General features: G+C 33.3%; 2 protein-coding genes across 4 annotated transcripts in view; both read right to left on the bottom strand.

Annotated features, from left to right (window-relative positions):
- LOC125503992 (maternal protein tudor-like) overlaps window positions 1-5,814 on the bottom strand; it is a 16,650-nt gene extending 10,836 nt beyond the window's left edge. For all 3 annotated transcript variants that reach the window (XM_048665268.1, XM_048665270.1, XM_048665269.1), the window contains exons 1-8: window positions 5,610-5,814; window positions 5,339-5,549; window positions 5,131-5,284; window positions 1,359-1,620; window positions 1,134-1,297; window positions 925-1,076; window positions 675-853; window positions 269-560 (exon numbers count right to left, since the gene is read on the bottom strand). In XM_048665268.1, the coding sequence (XP_048521225.1) occupies window positions 269-560; window positions 675-853; window positions 925-1,076; window positions 1,134-1,297; window positions 1,359-1,620; window positions 5,131-5,284; window positions 5,339-5,534 (1,399 nt within the window). In that variant the 5' untranslated portion in view covers window positions 5,535-5,549; window positions 5,610-5,814. The remainder of the gene's footprint in view (window positions 1-268; window positions 561-674; window positions 854-924; window positions 1,077-1,133; window positions 1,298-1,358; window positions 1,621-5,130; window positions 5,285-5,338; window positions 5,550-5,609) is intronic.
- A 114-nt stretch (window positions 5,815-5,928) lies between these two features.
- Window positions 5,929-19,373, bottom strand: LOC125503991 (maternal protein tudor-like). The gene is made up of 15 exons (XM_048665267.1): window positions 18,912-19,373; window positions 15,775-15,950; window positions 12,062-12,355; window positions 11,764-12,002; window positions 11,422-11,702; window positions 11,170-11,363; window positions 10,849-11,006; window positions 10,622-10,768; window positions 10,216-10,394; window positions 9,987-10,067; window positions 9,100-9,171; window positions 8,757-9,046; window positions 7,202-7,358; window positions 6,885-6,977; window positions 5,929-6,279 (listed from the first exon to the last, which is right to left on the bottom strand). Exons 1-15 carry the CDS (start codon window positions 19,136-19,138, stop codon window positions 6,120-6,122), a joined length of 2,748 nt encoding a protein of 915 aa, XP_048521224.1. The 5' UTR covers window positions 19,139-19,373; the 3' UTR covers window positions 5,929-6,119.
- Between the last annotated feature and the right edge of the window lie 7,361 nt (window positions 19,374-26,734).

Raw genomic sequence — 26,734 nt, 5'->3', positions numbered from 1 at the left:
TCTGTATAATTCCATGGTTACCGGAGTTTTAAATAATTACGAAGCAACAAGTATTTGCGCAATGTTAATTAGGCAGATTACCTTGACATATGGCAGATACATTGCTGCCGTATTTCTGATATAGTTTTTTGCAAATTTCTCAGTTTTTAATAACAATTAATTTCTTTGACTATTTTTTCTGTACTCCTATAACAGCGCCAGACAACACCTCCAGAGGAATGACGCCAATTTTGAATCACCCTGTATAGAAAAAACCGTTGAAACTTACCCGTATTTATATATTCAGTAACCAAATTCTGCTCTGCCTCGTTATTTACATAATCTGTATTGTGAACTTCTGCATCATCAACTATTAATTCGGAATCCCCAGATTTTTGTTGGGGGCCATCTGTTAAAGGTAAAGCTGTATCTGTATTAGTAACTTCGATTGCAGTTTCGCTTATATTTTCATTATTAATACATTCTTGTATAGTTCCTTCCCATCCACTATATCCATAATAAATTGATGCTACAACCTCTTTATCGAGGAAAGATGATGCTGTTCCCGATGTGAGATTTACCTGAAAAACGGGACGTCAACATTTACAACTGGTTGAGAGCATGAGGGTTGACAGAAACAATTACTTTATATGAAGTGTGAAGATTAGTGAGATTAAAATACAGATAATATTTACCTTTACACACATAACATTGGGCACGTTGAATTCGGGCGATAGCTCTCTAAGATCGGAAAATGGAACACTCTCGCTATTCCCATAGTCTACATATGTTATTGTCGCTTTATCATCATCGAAGGTCTCCACTCTACCTCTATACCAATTGCCATCAGAACCATGTACAGCATATACAAATCCTGGTAAATTGTTTTTAAATTTGCAAAATTGCCATCTCATACAAAACTTGCACAGAAAATTGACAAGTTACCTTCTTCTGGAATGATAGTTGATTCCTCATTTCTCGTATCATAAGCTTCAAATATTTGATCCAGAAAAACTAATATCTGTTCAGCATACATAGCGGGTTGAATGAATACCGAAGTTTCATTAGCATGCGATACCAAACCCTTCAGTTGAGAGCTATTATGGTAAGAGAGATATTAAGATATCCGTGCAATTTCATTTAAAATTTATTACCTATTAATTAATGTCTGACAAAGTGGTTCTACGTTCTGATAAGCTCCTTCATCTGGTGATAGTATATCTATTTTATTACCTTCGTTGTCATAAAATGTTACTTCCAGCTGCTCGTTTTCTAAGACATTATCTACGTAGATAATCAAAGTTTGCTCCAAATAAGCCTTGAAAGCAACAGAACCGAGCGATAAGTATTGTGCTAATTCGTTTAGAACCAATAAATACCTTAAGAGCATCTTCATGAGATTCGGTTGCCAATTCTAAATTGTGCGCTTTACAAGTCAAGGCCAGCCCGCACTCTAAAGCTACAATTATATCATTCAAGTTGTTCACACTTTTCAGAACAACGCGGAATTGTTGGCTCAGCAATAAATATATATCCACACTTTCATCTGTTTCTATGTGTGGCTTAGCAGATATAGCCAAGTTTGATTGGATGAGCAACTGTGACATTTCTTCTTGATTGTCCCACAGCTGAATAAAAGTTCTGAAAGTAAGACAAAAATATTAAGTCATTCGATTATCCGTAGTCCTGTATAAAATACAGGGTGTTCGAAAAATGTGTTAAGAATTTTTTAAGGGCGATTCTACATGGTAAAATAATGGTCGTAGGTCATGTAACAAAAATTCGAATTCTGAATATTTTTCGAGTTAAATCTATCCCATCAAATTTAATTTGTTTCTTTTTATTTTTTACCTTTTTTGAACATTTATTCGCGGATCAAATTGAAAATTGGTTCAAAGTTTTATCTTAGTAATCTTTAATTTTCTGACAAAAAAATGTTTCTCCGCCTTGCCACTAGATACCACTTTACCTGAAATCCAAATCGTAAAAAATTAAATGCGATTTTAAAAATTAAAAAACACACTCACGGACAAAATTAGCGCACCATCTATAAATTTCAAAGAAAAAATATTATAAACCCCACATACTTTTATCATAATTCAAATTATTGTTTTTAAATTAATATGAAAATGTTTCCGAAAGAAATAGTAGAAATTAAAACAAAACATGAATCACTAGTTTATCACATTTTTGGTAAAAATTTATGAAAAATATATTTTGTAATTCGGGTAAAGTTCCGGCCTTTAACCGATTCGATAGCGTGTATTGCCGCCTCTAGCTCGAATAACGTCCCTCAAACGTCTTGGAATGCCATAAAAAAAGGTTTGGAATGAATTCTTGAGGTATGTTGTGCTATTCTTGAAGAACCGCGTTTTCCAGTTCTGCCAAGTCCTCAGGAGTAGGAGCTCGTCCTCGAATACGTCGTTTGAGCTGATCCCAAACTGGTTCGTTAAGGTCAGGACAAACTAAACGCCACACTAAACGTTGAATGCCAACCTCATTCAGATATTCGCGCACGATCAGAGTTCGGTGCGGTCTGGCATTATCATCCATAAACAAAAAATATTCGCCTATGTGAGGTGCAAGAGTGTAATGGTTTTATAAAATCTCTTGAATGTACTTCTGGGAAGTTAGTGATCTTCCTCGGATCACCACAAGGTCCGTGGAAGAAGAACTCCAAAGAAATTCCACCTCAAAAAATTATTGAGCCACCACGGAAAGCCAGTTGGGGAACCATACATGTTTTGGCTGTATCTTTCACCTGGTCTTCTCCAAATAAATACTCGCCCATACGAAGATTTTAAACCCACTCTAACTTCATCAGTAAACAAGACTTTCTTCCAGTCATCCAAATCCCAATCCACGCATTATCGAGCAAACTCAAGCCTAGCTTGCTCATAGACTATGATTAAGAGCGTTTTGCACTCAATCCGGATTCATTGAGCCTTTTTCTTACCGTTTTGAAAGAAATTGCAACATTCCGGGCATTTTAAATTCGATTTTTTCTCATTTTCGGTAATAAATTTCCTATCCACTTTCTATATTTTCCTATGGTTACCGGAGTTTTCACATAATGTTAATTAGGCAGATTACCTTGAAAAACATTGTTCCCATACTTCTGATATAGTTTTTTGGAAATTTCAGTTTTAGAAAGCCAGGAATGACGCCAATTTTCAATTACCTTGTATATAATAGTTATAAACGAATAGTAAATAGTATCCGTATGTTTTATTAAGTGGGCATATTGCAGGGTGTTATCCAGAGTCTTGTGCTTGCAATTTAATTGTGTTTTAGTTTAATTAATTAATTATTTAGGTTTGTTTGTTTGGTATTCATAGGTGTAGTCCCTTTGGATCGCCAAAAATGGAAGGTAAATCTGTTTGTGAATATTGCAGCAAACATTGTTTCCACTCTCAGTTCAAACACCAGGCATGTAAAAGGAATTCGATAACACCTTCGATCGCACGAACATCTAAAATCTCTGACCAATAGAAACACTTTCATACCATCGTATAAACGAATGCATGGGACGGGAGGCTTTCACCAAATTTCCCGCTTGCGCACAATCACATATACGCTATTTCCTATCGCCTCACAAAATGCGCATATGGCGTAGCCAAACAGTAAGTAAATGTGAAATATTATCTACTTCAACGCGCAGCGACGTTTTCTGACACCGATAGTCTTAGGCCGATATGCATAGTCGAGCTCTTACGATGTGCCGGCCTCCCGCCGTTTGCTGGAGACAATTTTGTTTGCATAGCCGATCGGTTAAGCATCTGACGCACGTGCATTTTAATGTTGTTGGGCGATGCGGTGGAAATTTGCGCTTTCGTTTCTCAAAGGAAATTGTGCAAAATGTTTTGTTTCCATTAATCAATCATCAGGAACAAATCACAAAACGAGGCCTTCCTGTTCTTTTGATATTAGATATTTTGAATCAATTTTATTGTCAATCCCTAATTGGTGAAAGGAAAATAATGCTTGTATGTATGATGTGTTGTTGAAATAATAATACTAATAAACAAAGTTATTATTGCAATACATTTGCTTAATGTTTAGAAAAGAGGTTTTCTAATCAATTGGTTGATTTTCTCAACGTTAATAACGGCTTTCACCGTTAATATGTATTTTCTTACAAAAAATAATTCTTTTACGAATTATTTACAATATATTATCCTTTGAGGTAACTAGCCGCTGTGGAAAGCGCTTATCTTTCCTGCCTTTAACGGCGTTCCAGCGCCGACTTCACGCGCCAACAAAAGCAGTGCCGAACTTTTGTCGGTAAATTATTATCACCGCAAAAGCGGTCGGCGGGGGCCACCAGAATAATGATATTGTGCCTGCTCATTCTATCGGAGAATCGTCGGCGATTCTATCTAACAAAGAGCAACTTTGTTGAAGAAAAAACCCGTCATTTTCGCGTGGACACACAAAACAACCTCCGGCAAAGTGCCGAAGATTGACTATGCATACCGGCGTTATTAGTATCGCTTAATCCGCCAAAGAGTGCGCTTCCCTTGGGACTACTCGAATGATTTGCTTCTCAGACGCACTGCCGAAAATTGAACTCGGCCAGGCGCTATTCCGTTGAAGTCTTTAAAAGTGCGCGGAACATACCGGAAATAGAAATGAAGGGCGGTAAAAAAAACGTTTTTCCACAGCCAAGTACGTTACTAGTATACCTTCTATATAATATACGTGTTTTAGAATAAGGCTTGGCAGAAGTTAATTGAAAAACTATTGGTGGTTTTACAACAAATATTTGCTAAAAAACAAGTTGTCAAAAACCTCAAATTTCCATTTAAAATTCTGCCATCAAATGCACCAAGTACCAAATATATATTATGTAAGATGCTTAGAAATTAAGACAGAGCGAAAGCATTTCAAACAGAGCTGCTGACAGTTCGTGTTTTGATTTTAATTATTAATTTAATGCAAGTAGTAAATGTTAATTAATGCACTGTTTGTGTTATGTAAAAGTAGCAATTCGTTTCAGCTAGTTAGTAGTAGTTCCATTCTTAAACGTATAGCAAAAATCGATTTTTTTCGTACCGTATTCGTATTTAAACGGTTTGGTTGAATAAAATTAATTGCATTGAATTAAATATTAGTAAATTAAAGATAGTTTAACCAATATTAGAGCATTACCTGTCGTCATTCTTCTCTAAAAATCTGGCCATAAAACAGTCCTTGCCAAAATATTGAGCAAATGTTGACGGATCTGGCCAATTGCCGCCAATAGGTTCTATGCCCTTGAAACCACAGCAAATTGCCTGTGCTGGCATTTGCATGAACTTTTTATCTGAAAATAATTTGTAGTAACGATTACTTTTTAAGTTCCACTATTTCAAATTACCTATAGGCCACACTTTATTTACAGTTGACACATTTCCAAAATCGACATAAAGTACTTTGTATTGGTTTCCTAAAACTTCCAAGACTTGACCTCTGTATAAAACACTATCTTCTGGAAATAATCCAATGACCGGGGCACCCACGGCAGAGAGCTCTGCTTTTCTCCCTTTGTAAAACTGTTGGATTTCTTCCATCATGGTTTTAAATTCAGGCTTGAAACAATAATGCCGCTATTAGTATAATCGATCGATGGATTTTCAATCAAATCTTACTTGTGTACTTTGTAACTGGCAATAAAAGTACTCTGGATTATGAAACCAACTAATAACTACCGCTGCTTCGCTTCCAACAACATCTAGTTGTGTGAAAGTCTCTGTATTTGGCGCTGCATCAATTGGTTGCCTAATCTCATCATTACTTCGGGGATTATTGTYATAYGACTTTTCCGATCTGAAAAATAAAAAAATTGACTAATCACGATTCAATGACTTAGAAATCAAAATCMGTTTTTTTTTTACAGATAAGAGATAAGATTTTTTTTACAGAKTTTTACARAGATAATTACAGACAGAGTTAAATTTGATCATGAAACTGAACCCCTCATTCTATGTGATTATCATGCGATAATGGAATTCTACGTATTTTAAAAAGACGGAACTCGACAATTACCTCAAACCTTTTACTAAAGTAATCATAGGGGATTGTTTTTTGCTCAGTGTGCACATTTCATTGTTTTCGATGTAACTGATTTGACCGTCAACATTCATGTCTATATGTTTATCTTATGAACAATTGAATAAAAACAATTTAACATTTTGATTCACTTGCCTATTTTGAAACCTTCTACCTGCACCAGTATCATTGTATTCAGATTTTGAAATGGCTCTACCACCTTTCCTAGAACCTTTATCGGATCCACTAAGACTCAGATCACTTCCATCCCTAAAGCACCAATAAAATTAAAATCCAAAACCGACAAAGAATAAAAGAAAAACATATATAATAAAAAGCAACCAAATGGCTTAAACACCTTGCGATTATTACAAAAAATTAGTCATTGTGTATTATTATGAATAAAAATTGTGAGTAGTTGCTCGAACATCGACTTCACGCACAAATAAATGAAGAAAACACCATAAAGTAAATTTATTAAATTGCAAGATGGACCATGTTGGAAGTATTGCATTAAAAATACCAAAATGTTCGTTTGCAATATTTAAATAGAATTTACTTTAAACACTGTGTGATATAACTAGTTTTTTGTAATATTTCGTTAGCGTCATAAAAGCCGAACTTTTATACGCTTGTAGAATCATATTTACAGTTAGACACGATTAAATATTTTATTAAATGCCCTAATTTTAATATTGCATCGCACTTTCACATTTTAATGGTAAATAATTATTCCAAATTCAATTTTTATGATTTTATAAACGATAACTAGAAATTAGAATGTGAATTGATCAATTTTGAAACTGAAATGAAATTAAATATATTTTTTTAAATCACAATCTAGGATTTATTACCTAAACAGTATTGATACATACTTTATAAAGCCTTTTTTAGATATGTCTGCCCTCAAGTTGTCTTTCTTGTTCCAACTTTTTCCATCTTGACGGCTACTGTCTCTGTCTTCAAACCTACATTATAATTTTTATTGAATTAAAAACATATTAAAAACTGGTAATTATTAAACTATAAAGTACAGAGATGCAGCTTAAATATACAAAAAATATTCGATACAAAATCGAGATATTTTAAAACTAGCACATGGTTTCAATCAAATAATATATTAAGTGTTTGGATTGTTGGTAATAAATAACGTACTGTGATCGTAACCACATTGGTAATAGACAAAAGTTACCTTTTCCGGCCAGCATATTTATCATCTTTAGGTTGATAAGTTTCATAACTATTCTGATTTGAAGATGGTGTACTATCTGCCCAACTATCATTTTTATCAACGGATGATTTAGCTTCATTTCCATTACTATTCCATGTAGGCGTGTTTTCAAACACATCTAAATTTACATTTAAAAGTATAAAAAAATTAATCAAGTAAAAAGTCAAAAATTACCAATTTTGTGTGTGTGTGCATGTGTGTGTGTGTATTTTTACTTGTATGTTATTATTGCTTCTTAAAACGACACACTTACTACCTATCTAATAACAATAATAATATTTTTTTAAGGAATTTATTTTCTGGTGTTTTGGAACTAACAAAATCGGAGAAACCTGCCCCGTGTCTATTAGATTCAGTCCCATGAGACTTTAACAGAGTTAATAAATTTAAGTCTTAGAATTTCATGATATGATATGGTTCATACGGTTCTTATAATTAATATAGGCATACTCATAAAAATTCCCATCGAATTTTAATTGTTTAAACGCCCAACTCACTCTTATTGTAAATTGTTTTAAAAAATGTACGTTTAATGCCGGTTCGAGACCAAGCAGACAAGTTTTTTGATTTGAACACGATTTTTAGATAAAAACACAACATTTCAGGAATTCAGACAAGACAAAATTGAGACAAACTGTCCACATCACAAGGACAAATGTGCAACACAATTCAGTTGGTGAGAAGCAGTTGCATAACCATGTGGCGTTTCCAACAGAAAGAAAATTTAAAAACTGAAGATTTATTGTTAGCCGCCAGTTGTTATATCTTTGCCTCCTCTTTTTTTTCTTCATTTTTTATATCCTCAATTTTTAATACAATTTTTAATATTTACCGTATATTAATTAATTGAGAAATAAAAGAATTGATCTCGGATGCTCTCGATTGAATGTCTGGTTATTGGCACAAATTATTTTCCAGTAAATTAATATTTTAGTTGCCCTTTAAATTAAATCTTTAATTTAAATAGGAATTTGACAACGTTTATATGTAGATGGGGCAGTTGCAAATCAGACTCACTGCAGGTGTATTGATTTTTACATCCCAGTAAAGACTATTTCCGATAAATTACAAGACCTTCTTCACCGTACACGTACGGGGATCCACTGACTGTGGCTGAAATCGCATTAACAAATTGTTGCTCGTCTCTCTCGACTTGTTAGCCGTATGTAGTCCGAATATTAATATTTTCGTCCCAGCATTTTATTGTAGATAAACGTAATTTTTTTAAATCCCTAGATAGTTATAACAAATCTCTCTTTCTCTTTAACTGAGAAAAATCTCCAGAACTCGGGAAAAATTCCTTAGTATGGTGTACGTTGTACAGCAAAATCGTGTGTGCAAGTGTGTGCAAAATTTCTTTGGGGTGGTTAAAAAAATATTAATCGAAAAGATAATGATTTTTATAAACAAGATAAAATGTTTATCGGTAGATCCACCGAGCGGTACGTCATGATAATTATAAAAATACATTATTTTAGTTAACGCAAGAATTAAGAAACTCATGTATGGGACTCACCATCTGTATTATTCCAATTGTTAGATTTATTATCATTTCGAAAACGATTGATTCTGTCATTGGCACTGTATCGATCCTTCTGTACTCTATCGTTTTGTTCTCTGTCTCCTCGGGATCGATCGGAATGTTCTCTATCTCTGGGTCCTCGATTTCGGTCCCCTCGGTCAGCACGATCTCCACGTTCACTTTTATCATTCCAGTCTTGGTCTCGTCGATCACCCCGTTCTCTGTATCCTTTATCGCCCCAATCACCATCTCCTCGATCGCGTAATTTTCGTCTATCATTTTGACTATACGAACACAACATTATGGATAATGGCATATTTAATGTTAACAAACTTACTCGAAATGTTTATTGTTTTGCCTCCACGATCCACTCTCCGGTGATCGGTCGTTCGAGCTCGTTTCGTTATCGCTGGAATATCGAAAATCAATTACTGTGTTATTTATTAATTAAAATTTGACCCCAATTTACAACACTCACAGAGTTTGATATTTTCTGATTCTCCATGCCACACTTAAGCTGCATGTAAAAGTAACACAACTTTCAATAATGATTACATTCTAAATTAATTGTACTTATAAATTGTCAAATACAAGTTTTGTGTTCATTTTTAGGAGCCACCTAGTAACATATTTAGAACATGATTTTGGTTATCGGTTATATTCAAATCTCCGAAGCAGGTATCATTTGATTTTATTTACATCTAAGAGTTAATTTATAATCCTGTCTAGAAAGACCAGGAAACATTTAATTTAGCGAGAAAAAGAACGTTTTGGAAACATTATTAAGCAAGCATCTGTAAAATAAGTTAAACATTTTGAACATACCGATACAAAGCTACACTGCAAATAGGGCTATTAATTAATGTCCCACTGACTTTGATCATTTAAATTAAAAAAAAAAACGATTATTCTTAAAAAATTATTAATTATTGTATAATTTAAATATTATGAACATTTTTCTGCAATTTACAACAATTTATTTAACCACATCTTACTTGAAAATATTTTAATGACAAAAATTAAAAGGAGACCTGATGAGGGAAAACGGAAAAACGAAACAATAAATACAGAAAAATATTGTCACTCTCTCCAAAAACGTGCTCAGGTATTTTTATTAAAATTCACACAGAGAGAAATGCAATCAATGCATCCAACAGAACACACAGTATCAAAAAAACTTAAAAAACAAAAAAAATTAAAATTAATTAATTAATTGTCACTTACTGTGTATCTTTGTTATTCGTTCGCCATGGTTTTTGAGATTTGTCGTTTCGAGGTTCTGTTGCATCGTTTCTATTCCATTCTCTAAAAAAATTAATTTATTATTATTATTTACATTTACATAAAATGTGGATGGCAGACAAGTTAAAAAGTAATATTTGCCACTGTTTTATGTGTATCCCGAATAATTACTGTTTAAAGTACAGAACAGTTAATATTTCACCATTCTTACCTAGCTGCCGGTTTCACCTGGTTTTTATAACTTTCGCTTGAATCGCTGGTTTTCCTATGTTGTATCGTATTGTCGGCGTGTACCAACATTGGGCTTACTTGACTCTTTGACGCTGCGATTTTATCCAGCAACAAGGACGCTACATTGTAGTTATTTTCGTCAATAAGCTCAACAAGTGCCTAAAAGAATTACGAAATACCTATGTTTAAATATATTTAGATTTGGTTTTTGGCAATGTTCTTCAGAGCGGTGAAGTTAATAAAACCCCAAAAAGATACCTTCTTATTAATGTGGAGGCTCTTTAAAAAGGAATTACACATTACTCACGTTTCAAGTTACAACTTTGTGCACAAATAATCAATTAAAGGTTAATATGATTTATACAGTTTTGCATAGTTTTATATACCTTCTTGCCATACATTTCAGTAGCCTTCATTGAGAATATTTTCTCCAATATCAGATGTTCAAAGAGGGCATCTCTTTCTTCTTCAACACCCATGTTTTGATAACCATTAAGACAACATTCAATGGCCTGAGGTCGCAAAACAGTTAACTAGAAAAGAACTGAATTACGGTACTTGCATAAAAATTTGTGTCAAGTAACACCATAAATTAAAAAAAAACAATAATTACCAGCTCCCCTTCAATCATTCGCAAATGGGTAATTGCTATGAATTCTTCATTTCCATAATCTATATATTTGACCTTAACATTTTCGCTATCCATTACATCGACTATTTCACTTCGATACCATAGCTGATCCGATTCAAATAAAGCACAACATGGTAGGCCTGAAATAGTATATTTGATATAAGAATCTTTCTTATGATATACAGATATGTGCAGAGGTTGGAAATTAGCAATTGTTTTCCATTCTTTATAAGTCTGCACACTATTTTTGCCGCTCCGCTCCCCTGATTAAAAAAGGAGTACTTATAATGCAACAAAAATTACCAATTCTTATATCGGAAATAATGTCACTAGATTGGCAGGCAGTTTGCAAGTCGTTCATTAACTTTGCCAATTCTGACTCTTTACTCAATAATTGAACAAAGAATCGGTTACAGCTAAATACATAACTGACTTTCACAGGCTGCGTGAATCCCCTGTTTAAGATAAGTGGCTCTGGGTAGGCATGTAGAGCAGCTCTAAAACATTCGTAAATTTGTATGAATTCGCTTTCATTCATTAAATTTCTTTTTGTACCTATTAATTACATCTAATGCACTGGTCTTCGTCTCGGGATCCCACAATTCACATTTGGGAATCACAGTTTTAGTTGAGGATGGAAGAACTTTCATATAAAGAAGCCGATTGTCGACAAATCGTTTGAACGCCAGTCGCATGTCGATGGTAACTGTGGATTTCTCAACACCATTTAGCGCCACTCTAATAGCCATTACTTTAGGTAGTACATATTTGAACGGTATTTGAAATAAACCTTCAAGGGGCAGTATCTCGTAGTTTCCAAAATCAACATAAAACACCTACAAGAACATGGTATATATATGGTTTCGTCAAATAGTTTTACAGAAATAGTAAAAATACCTTAAATTGGTTATCGACTTCATTGGTAACTACAGCTCTGCAGACATTATCATCTTCTTGGCATTTCGCTAAGCAGATAGTCCCTGGCAGAGGTACTTCTTCCATCAATCGTAAACCAATTTCGTTAATTTCTTTCATTAATTTAGCCAATACGGTTTCAGACTGTTGCAACTGAACTGAGAAGTGAGTTGGGCCCTCGTTAACAAATGAAACATATACAGCATACTGCTGCATAGGTTCTAAATAAAAATGAAATTTCTTTAAAAATGTACATGCAAAGCAGATTTTCAAATATTACCCAAAGTACACGCTTTGTAAGTGTTGATTTCCGTTGAAGATGCAATTGGAGCCACGGATGGCGGTGGGACTTTCTGTAGCAAACTCATACTGAGCAAAACAGCTTGTTGGGCATGAAGGGGAATAGGTTGCAACAAGCCCCTATTTATAAATAGTGAACTAAGATCAGTACTATCAATGTACAAGTTGACAAGATAGTGATTCGTGGCCTTAGTAAGTAAATTACATCGCACTTCTCTATAGTTCAGCTCTTTCGATATAACCTCGAATATTTGCTCTTTCCATTCTCCACCCCCTAAAAGTTACATTTAATTGCATTGCATTCCATAAAGTTTCTCACATATAACACGCTTTAGAAACAATTGTTATATCTCTATATAATTATACACTTACGTGTTAATTATACACTTACGAGTACGAGAATTTATTTTTTTTTGAAAATTTCTATAATATACTAACAGTTGAAATTCGAGTTTAAACGCTGTTATTACGTATTATTTTGAAAAGGTCCTATGCTTGAGAAGTAGCTTATTGAAATAACTAAGCATTTGGAAAGAAAAATTATCATATTTAAGTACTTCCTTCACTATTCAGTGAGTCACAACACTATGCGTACTTTATTTTGACTAGAGACGTACCAGATGAACCTCCTTAACGCTTGGTACGGAATGACGGGATCAAAAATGATTAGTACATTTATTTTTGAAGGCACCTTAAATTAAAGTCGGCCTCTTCAATTCCTCCGGAATCATCTGGATATTATGCTCAAACGACTTAGACTTGGAAACACGACGTAATGGGCAATAGTTTCAACATTGCCCATTACCGCATCTGCGCATAATTTTGCAAAGGTGCAGAATCATTTGGACGAACAATTTGCTGGCGCTCGGATTGGAAGAAACGGTTGTAATTTATGGCCACCTCGATCACCGGATCAGTCAGTTTTTTATGGGGAGCCGTAAAAACACAGTTTATAAAAATAAATATGGCAATTTAAATGAACTTTAAAAGCTGTTGGAACAATTGAAAATATTGTTAGTCGGTCAGTTAGAAAAGCAATTTATTCAATAATAAAGCTCTGAACTCTCACTATATAACACAATAAAACCCTCACTTTGAAAATATTTTGCAATAAAAATTATAGTTTTTAGAGTTCAATTTTAATTATCTGCAGTATGTTTTGTAATAAATACTTTACATGAGTTGCCCTCTTAATAAAAATAAAGTTATTACCAATTTTAAAGTAGTTCGACTAGCGAGTTATGATATAGCGAGTTAGCGATATAGCGAGTTCAACTACCGATGGTGGCGTTGCGAAACATCAAATTACCCGAGTGGCAGTTCAGACTTATTTATTTATTGGAATTAATGACATTTATAACATAAAACAAAACATATACACTTTTCGATATGTTTCTATTTCTTTAAAAGCTTGCAAAAGTTGATTAGAACGAAACAGATCACATTCAGATGTAAACACCAATGTCAACAAAACAAGTGTCTAATTACAACTTAAGTTGTGATTATAATTTTCGCGTCCGGACTTTTGAACTCTCGAATTGTTATTATTTGTTACTATTGAAACACTGCTGTGTGCCATATACTATTTTCCATGGGTAACTTCGATCAACTACATTAAAACAGTAAAAATAATTCACAATCACTTAATTTTCGAAAAAGCCTAACGATATGATATATCACTGAAATCGTAATAGAATGCTCTATTTAATAAAGGGATAATCTAAAATGATTTCTTGAATGAAAAATGTCTTATGTCATTTTATTTGGAATGCAATTTCCTAAAACTTTTTTACTTAATGTTTTCTTGTCAGATTAATACTGACTGAACTAGGAGTTATTTAAAAGGCGGTCATAAATTAGTTTTCTTCAAATATCTCGTGACATGTCATGACTGTCAAATTTTGAAAAAAGAAAATTAGTTTCGAGTAGAGCATTCAAAACTCACCCTGTATATTCAAGTAAATTTAAACAGCAGTCGCTAGATCGCCTTCCATTCGTGCGAACTGCGTGTGGTGGATAATTTTGAAAATTTCCCCTCGAAATGGGAATACTCTGTATATTGGACAGGTTGGTGGATGCGTGCACTATTTACGTACTCTTTTTAGAGTATCACTAAAATAGTGACCCCTAATAATTATAAAAAATGCACATGCCCGTGTCACCTTTTGAACCTTTCGACCTCGGCTTAATCTCGAGGCAACATAAGCTGATTACAAGCAAAATTTCAAAGAAAACCCGCGCGTTTCAAAATGGCAGCATTATCTTTACATTTAGGAATGTTTTCCGGGCTTTGAAGCCGGGGTCTATCGGAATTTCTTCCTGACGTTTCGTCCACAACTGCGGTGGACATTTTCAAAGGTGATGAGGCAGTGGGCGAAGTGATCTCCCGTGCTTTCCAACTAAGACTGATTCAACTGCTGGATTCCCCGTCATATTTATGCAGCCCAGCCGTGTGTGCTCATGCGTGGGGGTTCCAACGCTTCGGCGCACATGCTGTTTGGCGGAAAACGCGCTTCCAATCTGGATTGAGTGCCGTAATTTCTTCTTTTCTGTTAAAATTGTTTTGGTGTTTAAATATTTCGATGGCCTCTCTGGTGAGTCTCGGGTAGTATCTTTCAGATTGGTGCAGAATGTCAACTTCGTCGAAGCGTATTTGGTGGCCGTCTAGCAGTGCGTGCTCCGCTACTGCTGATTTTTCCGTTTGTCCTAATCTGCAACTTCGTTTGTGCTCCGTGATCCTAGTGTTTATGCTTCGTTTTGTGGTGCCGATGTATGCTCTTCCACAGCTGCACGGAACTCTGTAGACTCCTGGTGCTGATATTTGAAAATGTCCACCGCAGTTGTGGACGAAACGTCAGGAAGAAATTCCGATAGACCGGCATCAAAGCCCGGAAAACATTCCTAAATGTAATTTGACCGGCCGTGAAAGCCTTCATAGCATTATCTTTAACAAAAAACTATCAACAGATCCGCCAAGCGTCACGTTCTGAGAAATATAGACAATTGAAAAATAGACTTTTCAGAACATTTGCTCACCAAGACCTGGTAGAAATAAATCAATTGACCTTCAAGTTAAGAGATTTTTAATAAAAGCGTTTTTATGTGTTTTAGCATTTTAGGCTGACATGTGAAGTAATGCAAATTATTTAACAAATATATTTAAATAAATATTAAGTAGGAACGTGCCGTCATATTCTGTGTAATCGGTCTTGAGAAAGACAGGTTCACATTTGCTACTCTGTTTTAGTCAAGAAAATATTTTTTTGGCTGTAGGTTATGGCTGAATAACAGGCTCAGTTAAGAAAGAAAATTATTTTGCACTCACCCTTTTTATTGTTCTGTAAGCACTTGTTTATTTCTTTAATATCATTTACCCTGATGTTATGATTTTTTAGAAAACCAAAATTTGAAAAATCATTTTAAATGCTATAAAACATATCAAAATATTGATTAAAAATCTGATTTTTGAAAAATAAAAATAAATTTCCAAGGATTAAATTTTGAACCGCATGAGAGATCACAAATGCCAGATTGGAAAGGGGTTTTTAAGTGCTTTGGCACAAATTTCGACAAACGTGTTCACATATTCGATTGTCTGGATATGAAAGTTCGGTACTACCTTGATACATATTACTTTCTAGGTATTGTCCATATTACCAGTTTTACTATAATGTTATTGTATTTTTTACACACCTGGACAATGAGCTTCTGCAATAATAAAACCTGTTGAAAGAGGTGGAATGGAAATGAATGATGTCGGAAAAGTTTGTAAACTTCGTATGTTGTCACTTGGTACTATATCCTTATTTCCATAATCTATGAAATACACCTCAACGAAGAATGGATGTAGAATGTTCAATATCCTCGACCTTAAATATAACAAAAAAACAGTTACTAACAATACCACAAACATTTGCGTAAATGCATCATGTTCAGACAAGATAATAAAAATCCTGCTGTTGTTTATACGTCTAATATCGTCCTCTTCAGATTTGGATAAGTGCACATTTTTTTCAAAGTGTATAGAGATCAATTACTCTCGTGTTCAAAAAGTAATATTCAATACGTATATTCCGCATGATCTAAACCAGGCTAAATATAATGAAAGTTGGTCAATCATGCTTTGGAATAGCTGCAAACAGAAACGTTGGCAATCAGTGAATCACAACTTAAAACGATATTTATGAAAAACTTTCGTATCTGATGTGACTTTCAATCAGCCTGTATAGCAAGCAAGAATATCTGGAAAATAAAATAGTGCCGACATTCAAAAGCAGATAAATCAACTACTTATAACTACCTACATCAACTTTCACGGTGAACCCGAAGGGCCACCAGTGATTTTATTTCAGCTGTGATTTTTCATCGAAAAATATATCAATTTGTCGCGATCTGTGAAGCGGAATAAACGTTTAGATTTTGAAAGTATCGTGACTGAACGTGACCTAGAAGATAGAAAATGCTTGGGTGATTTTTMTTTAAATAAGTATAAACTTGACTGAAAATATTRARTTTGATTGACTTCGCTAATTYATTAATGTATTTTKCACTACATCATGAACATTAATTGGACTATATTTTGAATATTGTTAARGTGAAAATATTCTGATAACGTTYACTGTGATATTTTACTCAATTTAAAGTTTTTCCTTTCAAAATGAGAAAATCGGATTTTATTCAAAATTACTGTCAATAAAATTTATAATTATAGTCCGGCGAGAGTTTTCTTATGAAGAAAGCGCTAAGCTTAGGCAACTGTAATACTTCTAAGGTTTTTCAAGTAACGAAGTTTTGACTAATAAAAATCACATACTTCAAATACTTAGGAGGATTATGTTCCAATATTATGTTCCTATGAATAAAAAAAGCTTTGAGTTTATGGTAAACTTATTTAATGACTGTGCACGTACAATTTGCTTTCTCTATAAACATTTACTTGAAGTACTTAAATAGAAAATTTTATGTTTAATATAAAAACGTTTTGAKTATTACCACGATTTTTACTSWATTTTATGAATGAGTCCAGTGCCATCATGTAACAGAAATTTGGAAATATCATTTTTGCGRTAAAGTAATAGAAATGCACRTGCAAGTATGATACACATAGTGGAGTTTGAAATTTCGTACGTWGAAATAATGCCTATTTATTTTCTATGTTAGCTTTATARTATTTTTTATAAACCATTCATGAATAGAAAATKGTAAGGCTTAGGGATATAACATGTTTAAGAACACTTCTACAGCATTTATTGAATATTTCATAAATAAAATGAAATTAAGGTTGTTCCATAAAAATACGTAGCGACTACGTATAGGGAACTTTTATTTGAAACTTGTTTTGATAACATTTTCCACAATTAAACTACAAGAACTGCACAGGTACACAGCTGACTCACCCTGTATTAACAAGAATAAGTTGTTTTACACAGTTGCCTGTAAACACTTTATCAAAAGAATACTGCGAGATTGTTTGTTTCACAAGAAGACGATTGAGAATCTGGCCTAACTTTTAATCAGAAAAATTTTCTGGCCACTCTGCTATTGATGGTCAAAGTTCTTCAAAAAATATATATCTTTTTAAATATCGGGAGAATGGTATGATGTATTTTAATGAAACTTGCTGTGAATTTGTTCTTATGTAGAATTGATATTTTGCTGAAACGATCGAGTGCGGGAGAACTACATATCCAGATACATATTCAAAAAAAAAATTGGAAGAACTTTGACCATCAAATCAGGGTTGCTAGACACTTTTTGTTAATAAAACTTGACTAAAAGTCAGATTGTTGTCTTTTAAGCCAAAGAATGTCGCTGTGCCCTTTTGATCACGTGCTTACGGGACACCCTGTATAATAAATTAGGTTTTAATTCCCATTCGAATCAGTGCATTCTTAATCCGTTAAAATTAAAGCTAATTGCGTTTACTTATGAATATGCATCAGTATACAGGGTGGTCCAATTTCAACCTGCGAGGCTTTAAAGGCAAGTTATATACCCTATAGTCCAAAAGTCTCGCTTAACGGCGGTAGGCGGCTCTTAAATTTGCACTCCCTCAACGAGTAGTAATTTTGCAATTTGCTAATCACAAAGTATCACAAGCTTATTAAACGAGGCAATTACTCAAACTTTGTTGTCCTTAGGTTAATTGAGCATATGAGACCTAACATGTATACCAAGTTTTATCTGTTGTTAACAATTTAAATAATAAATTATTGTTTATGAAACGTCCTTTTAAGAGCCGCTACCTCCGATAGACGACACTTATGTGGGTAGGGTAGGTATATGATATTTTCGCTCCCGAATGTTTTTCGCTGTAGAATATGTAGGTATATACGTTCAGTTTGTAATAATACTGAATTGTAATGATCTTAATGTCGATGGCGCTATTTCTGTTCCAAAAAAGAAAAGTAGTTATTTAAACGCTAACCAGATGCATGACAAAATAACAGTTAATGGGCGGCATATCTTTGACCCTGACCAAAGTAATTTAGTGAATTATATCTTCTTTGCAGAAATGTATTGGACATATGGATAATTTGATGCAGGGCTCACAAGGTACTAATACTAAGCTACTTGGTCTTATATACGATCAGTTGATCCTCAAATTGTATATACAGGGTATTCTTATGGTGCAAACATTTAATTTCGCGTTAAGACCCGTCGAAAGCAAAGCATTTAAGTAGGGTTTAATGAATAATTTAGAAATTAGATTGATTAAAATAGACGCATTATACTTTCGAGGTTACAAAAACACTAAAACTTTACGAGAATTGGTTGTTCACCAGAGAAAACAGTAAAATTTGCCCCTTTTTAAGAACGATAAACATTACCTGTAATACTTGTTGTCTTTATATTTGGCGCATACCAGAGTGTTGACTTGTAAAGCTTCGAATGGCAGAACGCCGATGCCCTGGTCGAATTGTTGGGAGGCACTCAGCAGAAATTGTTCCACATAAATTGAATTGTTTTTTTCGGTTTGCCCCCACACTTTTAGAAAGGGACCTTCTTTGTCCACGTGAGTAATGAACAGAGATAAGCTTTGCGGTAAAGCATCCATCTTCCTAGCTTACTTAACTTATGCTAAATATCATATATTTCTACAGCTTTTCTTTGTGTAACGAAACCGGCAAGAAACGTTTTCTTATCAGAATTTTTCTCTAAGCGTTAAAGCGTTGTGCTGTTATGCACAAACACGGACAGTGGCATTTGGAATTTTAACGACTCCCTGTCAATGTCTATTCGTTTTACTACAAACGCGTTCCGATCAGCCGATTGGTTCTTTTGATTGGCGAATATCGCATGATCTAGATTGTTGGTCTGTGCACGTGACCAATACAGCGTGCCAAAATAGAAATCTGGAATCTTTCTAGAAATTATATGCAATTTACGTTATCAAGCAGATTAAATTATCATTAGTACTTCTAACGGTATAATTATCACTATATTATCTATCTATCTCTTGTCTGTGCACTATGTTAAGAATGGCGAGAAAAAGAAGAACTATGGTCTAGGACCAACCAGTTAAGTAAGGATGTACGAAACGGTACCAATCACTCCAATATCGAGATTGAAATTTTTACTTTATGTGATTGATTGATGGAGTTACAATGTATTTGAAATTATCGAAACACACGAACCATACACATATTCAGGTGAGCAAGATTTGAAGGCAGATTAAAAAAAACTGTGCGTTTACGCTCGTTCGGAATTTCGATTCACATACAATAACTGTATTTACCAGAATCCAATTTTTGATGTACTAACTTTGTCAGATATTGTTTCAAAATGATCAGAAGCCACATAATAGCTCAGTGTTACTATGAAATTATTTTATTTCGGGCGTAAAAGTCTGTAAATCTATAGTTTAAGTTGTCAACAGGTGTGCTGTGTTGCTGCTCACCGTATGCGTGTGCAGATCCGTTCTCAGTTTTGGAATATAATCTAAAATAAAGCCACACGCTTGAGTTCGTCTGTGTATATTATTTCATTGTGCTAACATTTTTCGTACCAAATATAATTAACAACCAGATTAATCTCATACAGTAAAAATCAGATAAAGCGACGAAACTTTGCTGCTTAGGTATAAAATATACAAAGTGTGCAAACAAAGTGGTTTTTACGGATATTTCGAAAACCGCAGCAATCATGCAGAAACCGTTATAGAGTACAATACGATTACAAACTCATAAAAAAACTTAGAGCAGGGCTATTTAATAGTGTTAAAATATACATCGCGGTCCATGAAAAACCCAAAATTATATTTTTTAATTTATGTAAAAAAAATATTTCTGTACAATTGACTATCTATAAATTTTTTAAAATATTTTCAGTAATAAAAGAGCTAAAAAAGTTGATAACGCCATATTTTCACCTTTACCTTGTATCTCAATGAAAAGTAACAAGGGATTATTTTGCTCCAAAAATTAAGCTGAACCAACCATATGATTTCCGAAATAATCCGTAAAAATGATAAATTTTGCCTACTCTGTACAAGGTGTTGAAAACGAATTGAGTAATTTGTAAAAACTGTTTGGGTTTTAGAGAGTTTCAATACGTTTTATACATATAATTATTGATCCACCTGGTTATAATGAACACAGTCGCAAAAAATAACAAAAATAAGCATTTTCCTCCCCTACTACCTCAAGATCCGAAAAAAATCAATTTGTTTTGTTCCTCTGGGCAATTCTGGTCTATTTTTGCTAAAGCTTTTCTCAGAGAATTTGAGTCGAAAGTTACCTAACTTTAAAACCATTTTTTTGTGTTGTGGATATTCATACGTTGAAACATTACGACCTTACATACCAGTGAGTGATGCCAGATCGGTAAAATTCCAATCCCTAGATGGTCACTAAAAAATTCCTAGTTTTCCGTACATTTTGAAAAAAAAATAACTAGAATGTTTAATAAAAAATGATAATAAGTGAAACAAACAAGGAAACCGTATATTACACTGTAAATGTTTATACAAGTTTAAAGAATGTAACAAAATAAAACTCATAATTTTGCATCAATTACCATTCTTCTTATTTATTCTTTTAAGTTCAAGCTTTAATTTAAATAGGTATTGGACAAAGTTTATATGTAGATGGGGAAGTTGAAAATCACACTCACTGAAGGTATATTAATTTTTGCATCCCAGTACAGATTTTTTCCGGGAAATTAAAAATACCTTAAAAAAGATTCAAAGAATTCGTTAGAAATCGAATCGCGATATTGCATTAACAAATTCTGGCTTCTTTCCACTTGTTAGCATTATGTTACATTTTTAAATTTTTGTACATTAAATGACAAAAAGGTTCATAGTGTGCGCTAATAAAACACACGCGAAAATAAAAAAATATATTTTTTTTATAGAATTTAGATAATAATTTAATATAGGGGTTCCTTTTCAAAAACATAACTTTCATTGTAACTTTTGTGGAACATTTTGTATAATTTCAACCAATTTGTGAAGCCATTTAAAATAAACGAGAAATTTGAGACAAAAAAAATTACTCTAAAATATTACTTTTTTAATGGTACACTGATACATTGCGCCTTTCTCCTAGCGCTGTAACGCTTCTGACGCACAAAATTGAATAATAAATTAGTTTAGTAATTGTTAATTCGCTGTTCATATAGATATTCTACCGTATTTATTACCTCCATATTGAGTCCATATTATTGCTGGTTTGTTCGCGCGATTTCCACAGCTTTTGAAGCGACTCACAGGGCCATATGCCTTCCGTAGGTCTACGAAAAGCAAGTGAAGATCCTGGTTCTATGCGTTTTTTTTCAAATGATTTTGCTAGCTGATTGTGCCTGTTACTTCTATTCCTCGATAATTTTCCCAGCTGCTTCTGTCTCCTCTTTTAAACAAGGTGGTTAGATAAGGAATTTTTCACTCTGCTGATATAGTTTAATTGTTGAGACACTTTTGAAAGAGTTTTTGGATCATGTTTCCATTTTTGCCCAAATCTTGTTTCATTAACTATACTGCCAGGGCTGGGCACTTTTCCATTGTTTAGGCAGTTGAGTTGTTTTTTTATTGCCTCTATTGTTACCCTGATGGAGCTTCCTACAAACCTAAAATTTCTTGGTGTTTCATCAAGTTAGACTGCCATTAGAAGCTGTCTGTAAAATAGCCTTCCTATTTCTTAAGAATTTTTGGGGATATTATTTATCTTCTTGTTCCTGTTCTCATATTTTCAAATATTCTCCAGCTTTCCGTGCTTTGTGTTCCTCCTAGTTGTGAGTTAATTCTTGAACAGTCTTTTCCATGCTTCGTTCTTCTTTGGACCAATCTTTCTACGAACTTCTGCTTGCAATTTCTTATCAGTATCCTGTATTGCATGCTCTGGCTTCTCAAACAGGTTTGATATTTGTTCTCCTTTCCTCTATTTTATGCTCTAAACATCCTATAGATTTGAAAAAAATTAGCGCGCCAACTTATCATACAAACAACTGTATGAAAAGTTGCCCTCTACCAACTAAAATTCGACCATAAGATCTATTAATATAAAACGTTTCACTCATTAGTTTAATTGAATTTATTAATAGTGATTCATTAATCGATTTCAAGATGCATGTAACATTGCTTCGAATCAATGGCAAAACGTATAAAATGTTTCAATTTTTGTACGGACTCGGGAAAATATTTTTAGTATAAAGCGACGCTCGTATTGATCGCAGAATTACGCGCATACTCTTTCGAAAATAATGTTAATTATTCTCTGCCTGTATGAGAAGCGAAAAACAAAAATAAGGGCCGAATAAAACAGAAAATGTGTACCTAAATTAGTAGCACGGATGTAAAACATATATATCCAAATAGCGAATATAAAGCAAAGTCCGGAACGGTGATAGTGTTTTGTCCAAACAGTGTATTTAGTGCAACGAAATCATGAATTCTCCAGTACTTAGGACCGTATCTGTCCTTTTGGGTACCTTTTTTATTTTCGTAGGAGTATTTAAAATCTCCAGTGTGGTGTCCAAAGAATTGCATAAAGATTTGGTAAGTTATCACTCAATTGATAACATTAGCGTTTTCAAAAAAAATTAAAGAGCCAAAATTATCAAAAGCAATGATAATCAGATAATTAAAAAACTCTTCCTAAACAGTTAAAAAGTTCCCAACACAAATATTTAAAAAGTTCAGAAAACAAAGAAAACTAAACCTCGGTTTCCTATTGATCGGCTTTTGTCCTAAGCTCGTCCTTATTTCAAAGGGACGGTAAGAATTTTGCCTGATTTCGGTATTGACGCATTTTTTCTTTTTGCCACTGTTATACAATAGAAGTATATGATGGGCTCATATTTGTTGGCTACTTGCCTGCCCAGGTTGCTTGAAATATTTTGGCGTCGGTTTTTTCGTCATAATTAAGCAATGCACAATGGTCTGATGATCATTATTTACATGCAATATTGACTCAAGAAAACACCCATATCAACTAGAGATTTATGTAACCGATAAAAAAAGGAAGAACAATTCTTATTTATCATCAAAACGAAAATAATAACAAATATATTTAAAGCTACAAGTGAAAAACATAATGAATTCTGTTAATGATGTTTTATATACCATTGTTCTCTTTGTCAAACACAACCGATAAACTAAATGTAATAAACGTTTAATTGATGATCAAGATAAATCAGTAGATTTTTGAAGTGATAACTTTTTATGGGAGGGTGAACAGATTTTTATCGGTCACGGCGAGCCNGGCTGCCACTCCGGCCTCTTCGCGCCTGATGCTTGGGACAAACATATGCACTTTTACTATTCGACATTTTTCTCTTAGTGCGGGTGCATCTGTAGATCTGATAAACTTTTCAAATTTACATTGCGTTATTAAACTGACGGTGATTTTGATCTATAAATTATTGTGTTCGGTGCCGTTTATTTCATAACGCTGATATCAATGTATCAACAAATTAACAAGGGAGAAGCTGCAGATACTGCAAATACTAGGTAAGGGTGCTCATGTACTATATGCCTGTTCGAGTTTCGCGTTCTTTTAAATTTCCAATTAAAGTACACACACAATTATACACACTCAAGCAGAAGTGCAAAAAATGCGGATCGTCCATAAATTTGCAGAAAAATATATTACAAACTTTTGAAAATCATGTTCAAACGACCGGGTATTTATCATTGCAAATGAGATTGCCCATTTCCGTGTACCGATGATTCGACACGCAAAATTGTATCTAAGATCCACTACAATAAAGTTTTTGAAAAACTGTTGGAGCTGTTTTAAATCGCCTGATTGATTGCGGACGCCAATTCGTATCAAGATAAGATTAAATTAAATTAAATCGTACCGATAGAATCCCGGCACCGATTCCCTATGTCTGAGGTCCAGATGCTGCCCAGATGATGTCCATTTGCATTGTATTGCACGACTCAAAGTTCCGATCTCGTAAAATATTACTACCTACTTTCTTTCTACTAGTGATTTTCATCGGAGACAATTGTTAAACCAGATGTTGAGCGGATATTCTCTAAAGAAGGCAGGGTCAATTTATGAAGAACTCCCAAGATTAAGTGCAAATAAAGTGTCACATCTATTATTAATAACTTTTAATGCAATAATATGTTCTATTTTTTGTTATTTTATTTTGTAACAAAAAATAATAGATATTTAGATATCTATTTTGTAAGCAATTATATTTAACATAAAATGATAAAAATCACAACTGTTTTGTAATAATAAATAATAAATACGTTTTGAATTTAATTGAAAAAATATTTGAGTTTACCTCGATTATTTCAGAAAACATGGGTACCGTCTTCTTATTTTCTATCACGTAAACTCAACAAGAAGAGTTTACACAAACCCAAGAAGAGAAATATGTACAAGATTTAGCTTTAGAAATATGTACAAGCGTTGAAGAATGTTAAATGTTGCAAATACAAATATATTTTACATTCAAAAGAAAATTAAATTACATTTTACCTATTCCTGATCCATTTATAAATTATTACACTAACAAGAATATTAAACTTATAAAATAAAATTATTTTTGCCATCATGAATTAATCAAGTTCAATATTTTATGGTTTCTATAAATATATGTTATCACTTCTGTCGAGGGTCCCATGACGCACACTATTTTGTCTTCCTATTTTTATGAATAACCAACCAATAGCCCAAGCTCAATTAATTAATTGGCCCATTACTTGGCAACCTACACTAAAAGTATTATTAGTTAATTTTTTTACATAAAAGCCACAATATTTACTATGTCATAACAAAGTTCCGGGTGATAAAAGAAAATCTGACCCCAAAAAAAATGTCACCCTGTACATTCTGAGAACCGTTTGATACATTGGCCAATAGTACATAATCCAAATTTGAATTAAATATCTGGAAAACTGTAAAAGCTCTAAAGGAAAGATAGAATAAAATTTCTAATTTCAACAATTTTTATATAAAAACTCTGCCTCTTTTGGCAAAATGCTTATGAAGCAAAATGTATAACTCTGAGAAACTTCAGGTTTAATTTTTGTCAAAAGTCCAGTAAAAGCACAATTATTAATTGCTTTATAACTGCTAGAATATAAAGAATTTTTTTGCGCAATGTCGCCGTATTAATTGTTTTTCCATTTTTTTCCAAATGTCCCGAGAAAATGAGCAAAGAACATATTTTCTAAATATTCCACAATTTCAATTTGATGAGATGCAGATAATGGCTTTTAAATCAGTTTAACGAAACCCAATCTAACCCAATGCGTTCCAGAAGTTTAACTTAATCAACGGAACTTTTAAACGTAAATAACATGGTTTATTTAAGTAGAGCCTCAGACTGTGATTTATGGACAACTCAGTTGTAAAATTGTTACTCTGTAAACTCTGTATCTATAAATGTAACTATGCAGGATGATTACATTTTAGAACTGGAAAATAAACGAAATGATAATATCATAAAATTAAGTAGACAGTTTCTTATGGTGTTTAAATGAAGTCTATACAGGGTGTCCCACCGGGAACCGCCGCGATCGATATCTGCCATACTGTAATTAGCAGAAATTTGAAAATTGGGCAGCGTGCCGAGGTCATTGGGGGACACACTTCCGGTTATACCGGAAGTGCGTATCAACTTGCTTATTTTAAATGGAGCACCCTATATATTATTACATTTTTGAATTCTAATCCAATATATGAATGTAGTTCATGTTTAATATCGTATACCTAAGTCTAACCGTTTTTGACATATTTGAAATTTTATGTAAAAATTGACATTTGCAGCCATTCGAATAATTATTCATTTGATGGGAAATAAGTGAATTTGTCATACTTAATTTGAGTCGCATTTATTGTTGAAAATGACTTACTTTAATGGAATTTCGAAAACATTTTGAAAACTATTAATACAAAGTGTTAAAAAAATAAGTTTCAAAATACAATTGAGAAAACCGCCTAAAACCTATGATTTTTTCAAATAAAAACTCCTATTTTTGATAATTTTGTCAAATTCGGTATTAAAAATAAGTGTAAATTTATGTAACGATCCAAAAGTGTTTAGTTTTAAGAACCATTTATGTATCAATAATTAATATTATATCAATCACTGACATTAAGACGTATTCAAAATTCTTGAAATTTTCTATAATTTGTTTAACAGCACAGCATGAAGGCTTCTGTTTTTGTGGATATCGAATGACAAATGT

Source organism: Dendroctonus ponderosae, unplaced genomic scaffold (genome assembly GCF_020466585.1).
Source record: "Dendroctonus ponderosae isolate FM_Combo_2020 unplaced genomic scaffold, Dpon_F_20191213v2 Dpon_F_20191213_3, whole genome shotgun sequence".
Lineage (NCBI taxonomy): Eukaryota > Metazoa > Arthropoda > Insecta > Coleoptera > Curculionidae > Dendroctonus > Dendroctonus ponderosae.
The sequence above is the reverse complement of the archived record's forward strand: the minus strand, read 5'-3'. Positions and strand labels throughout refer to the sequence as shown.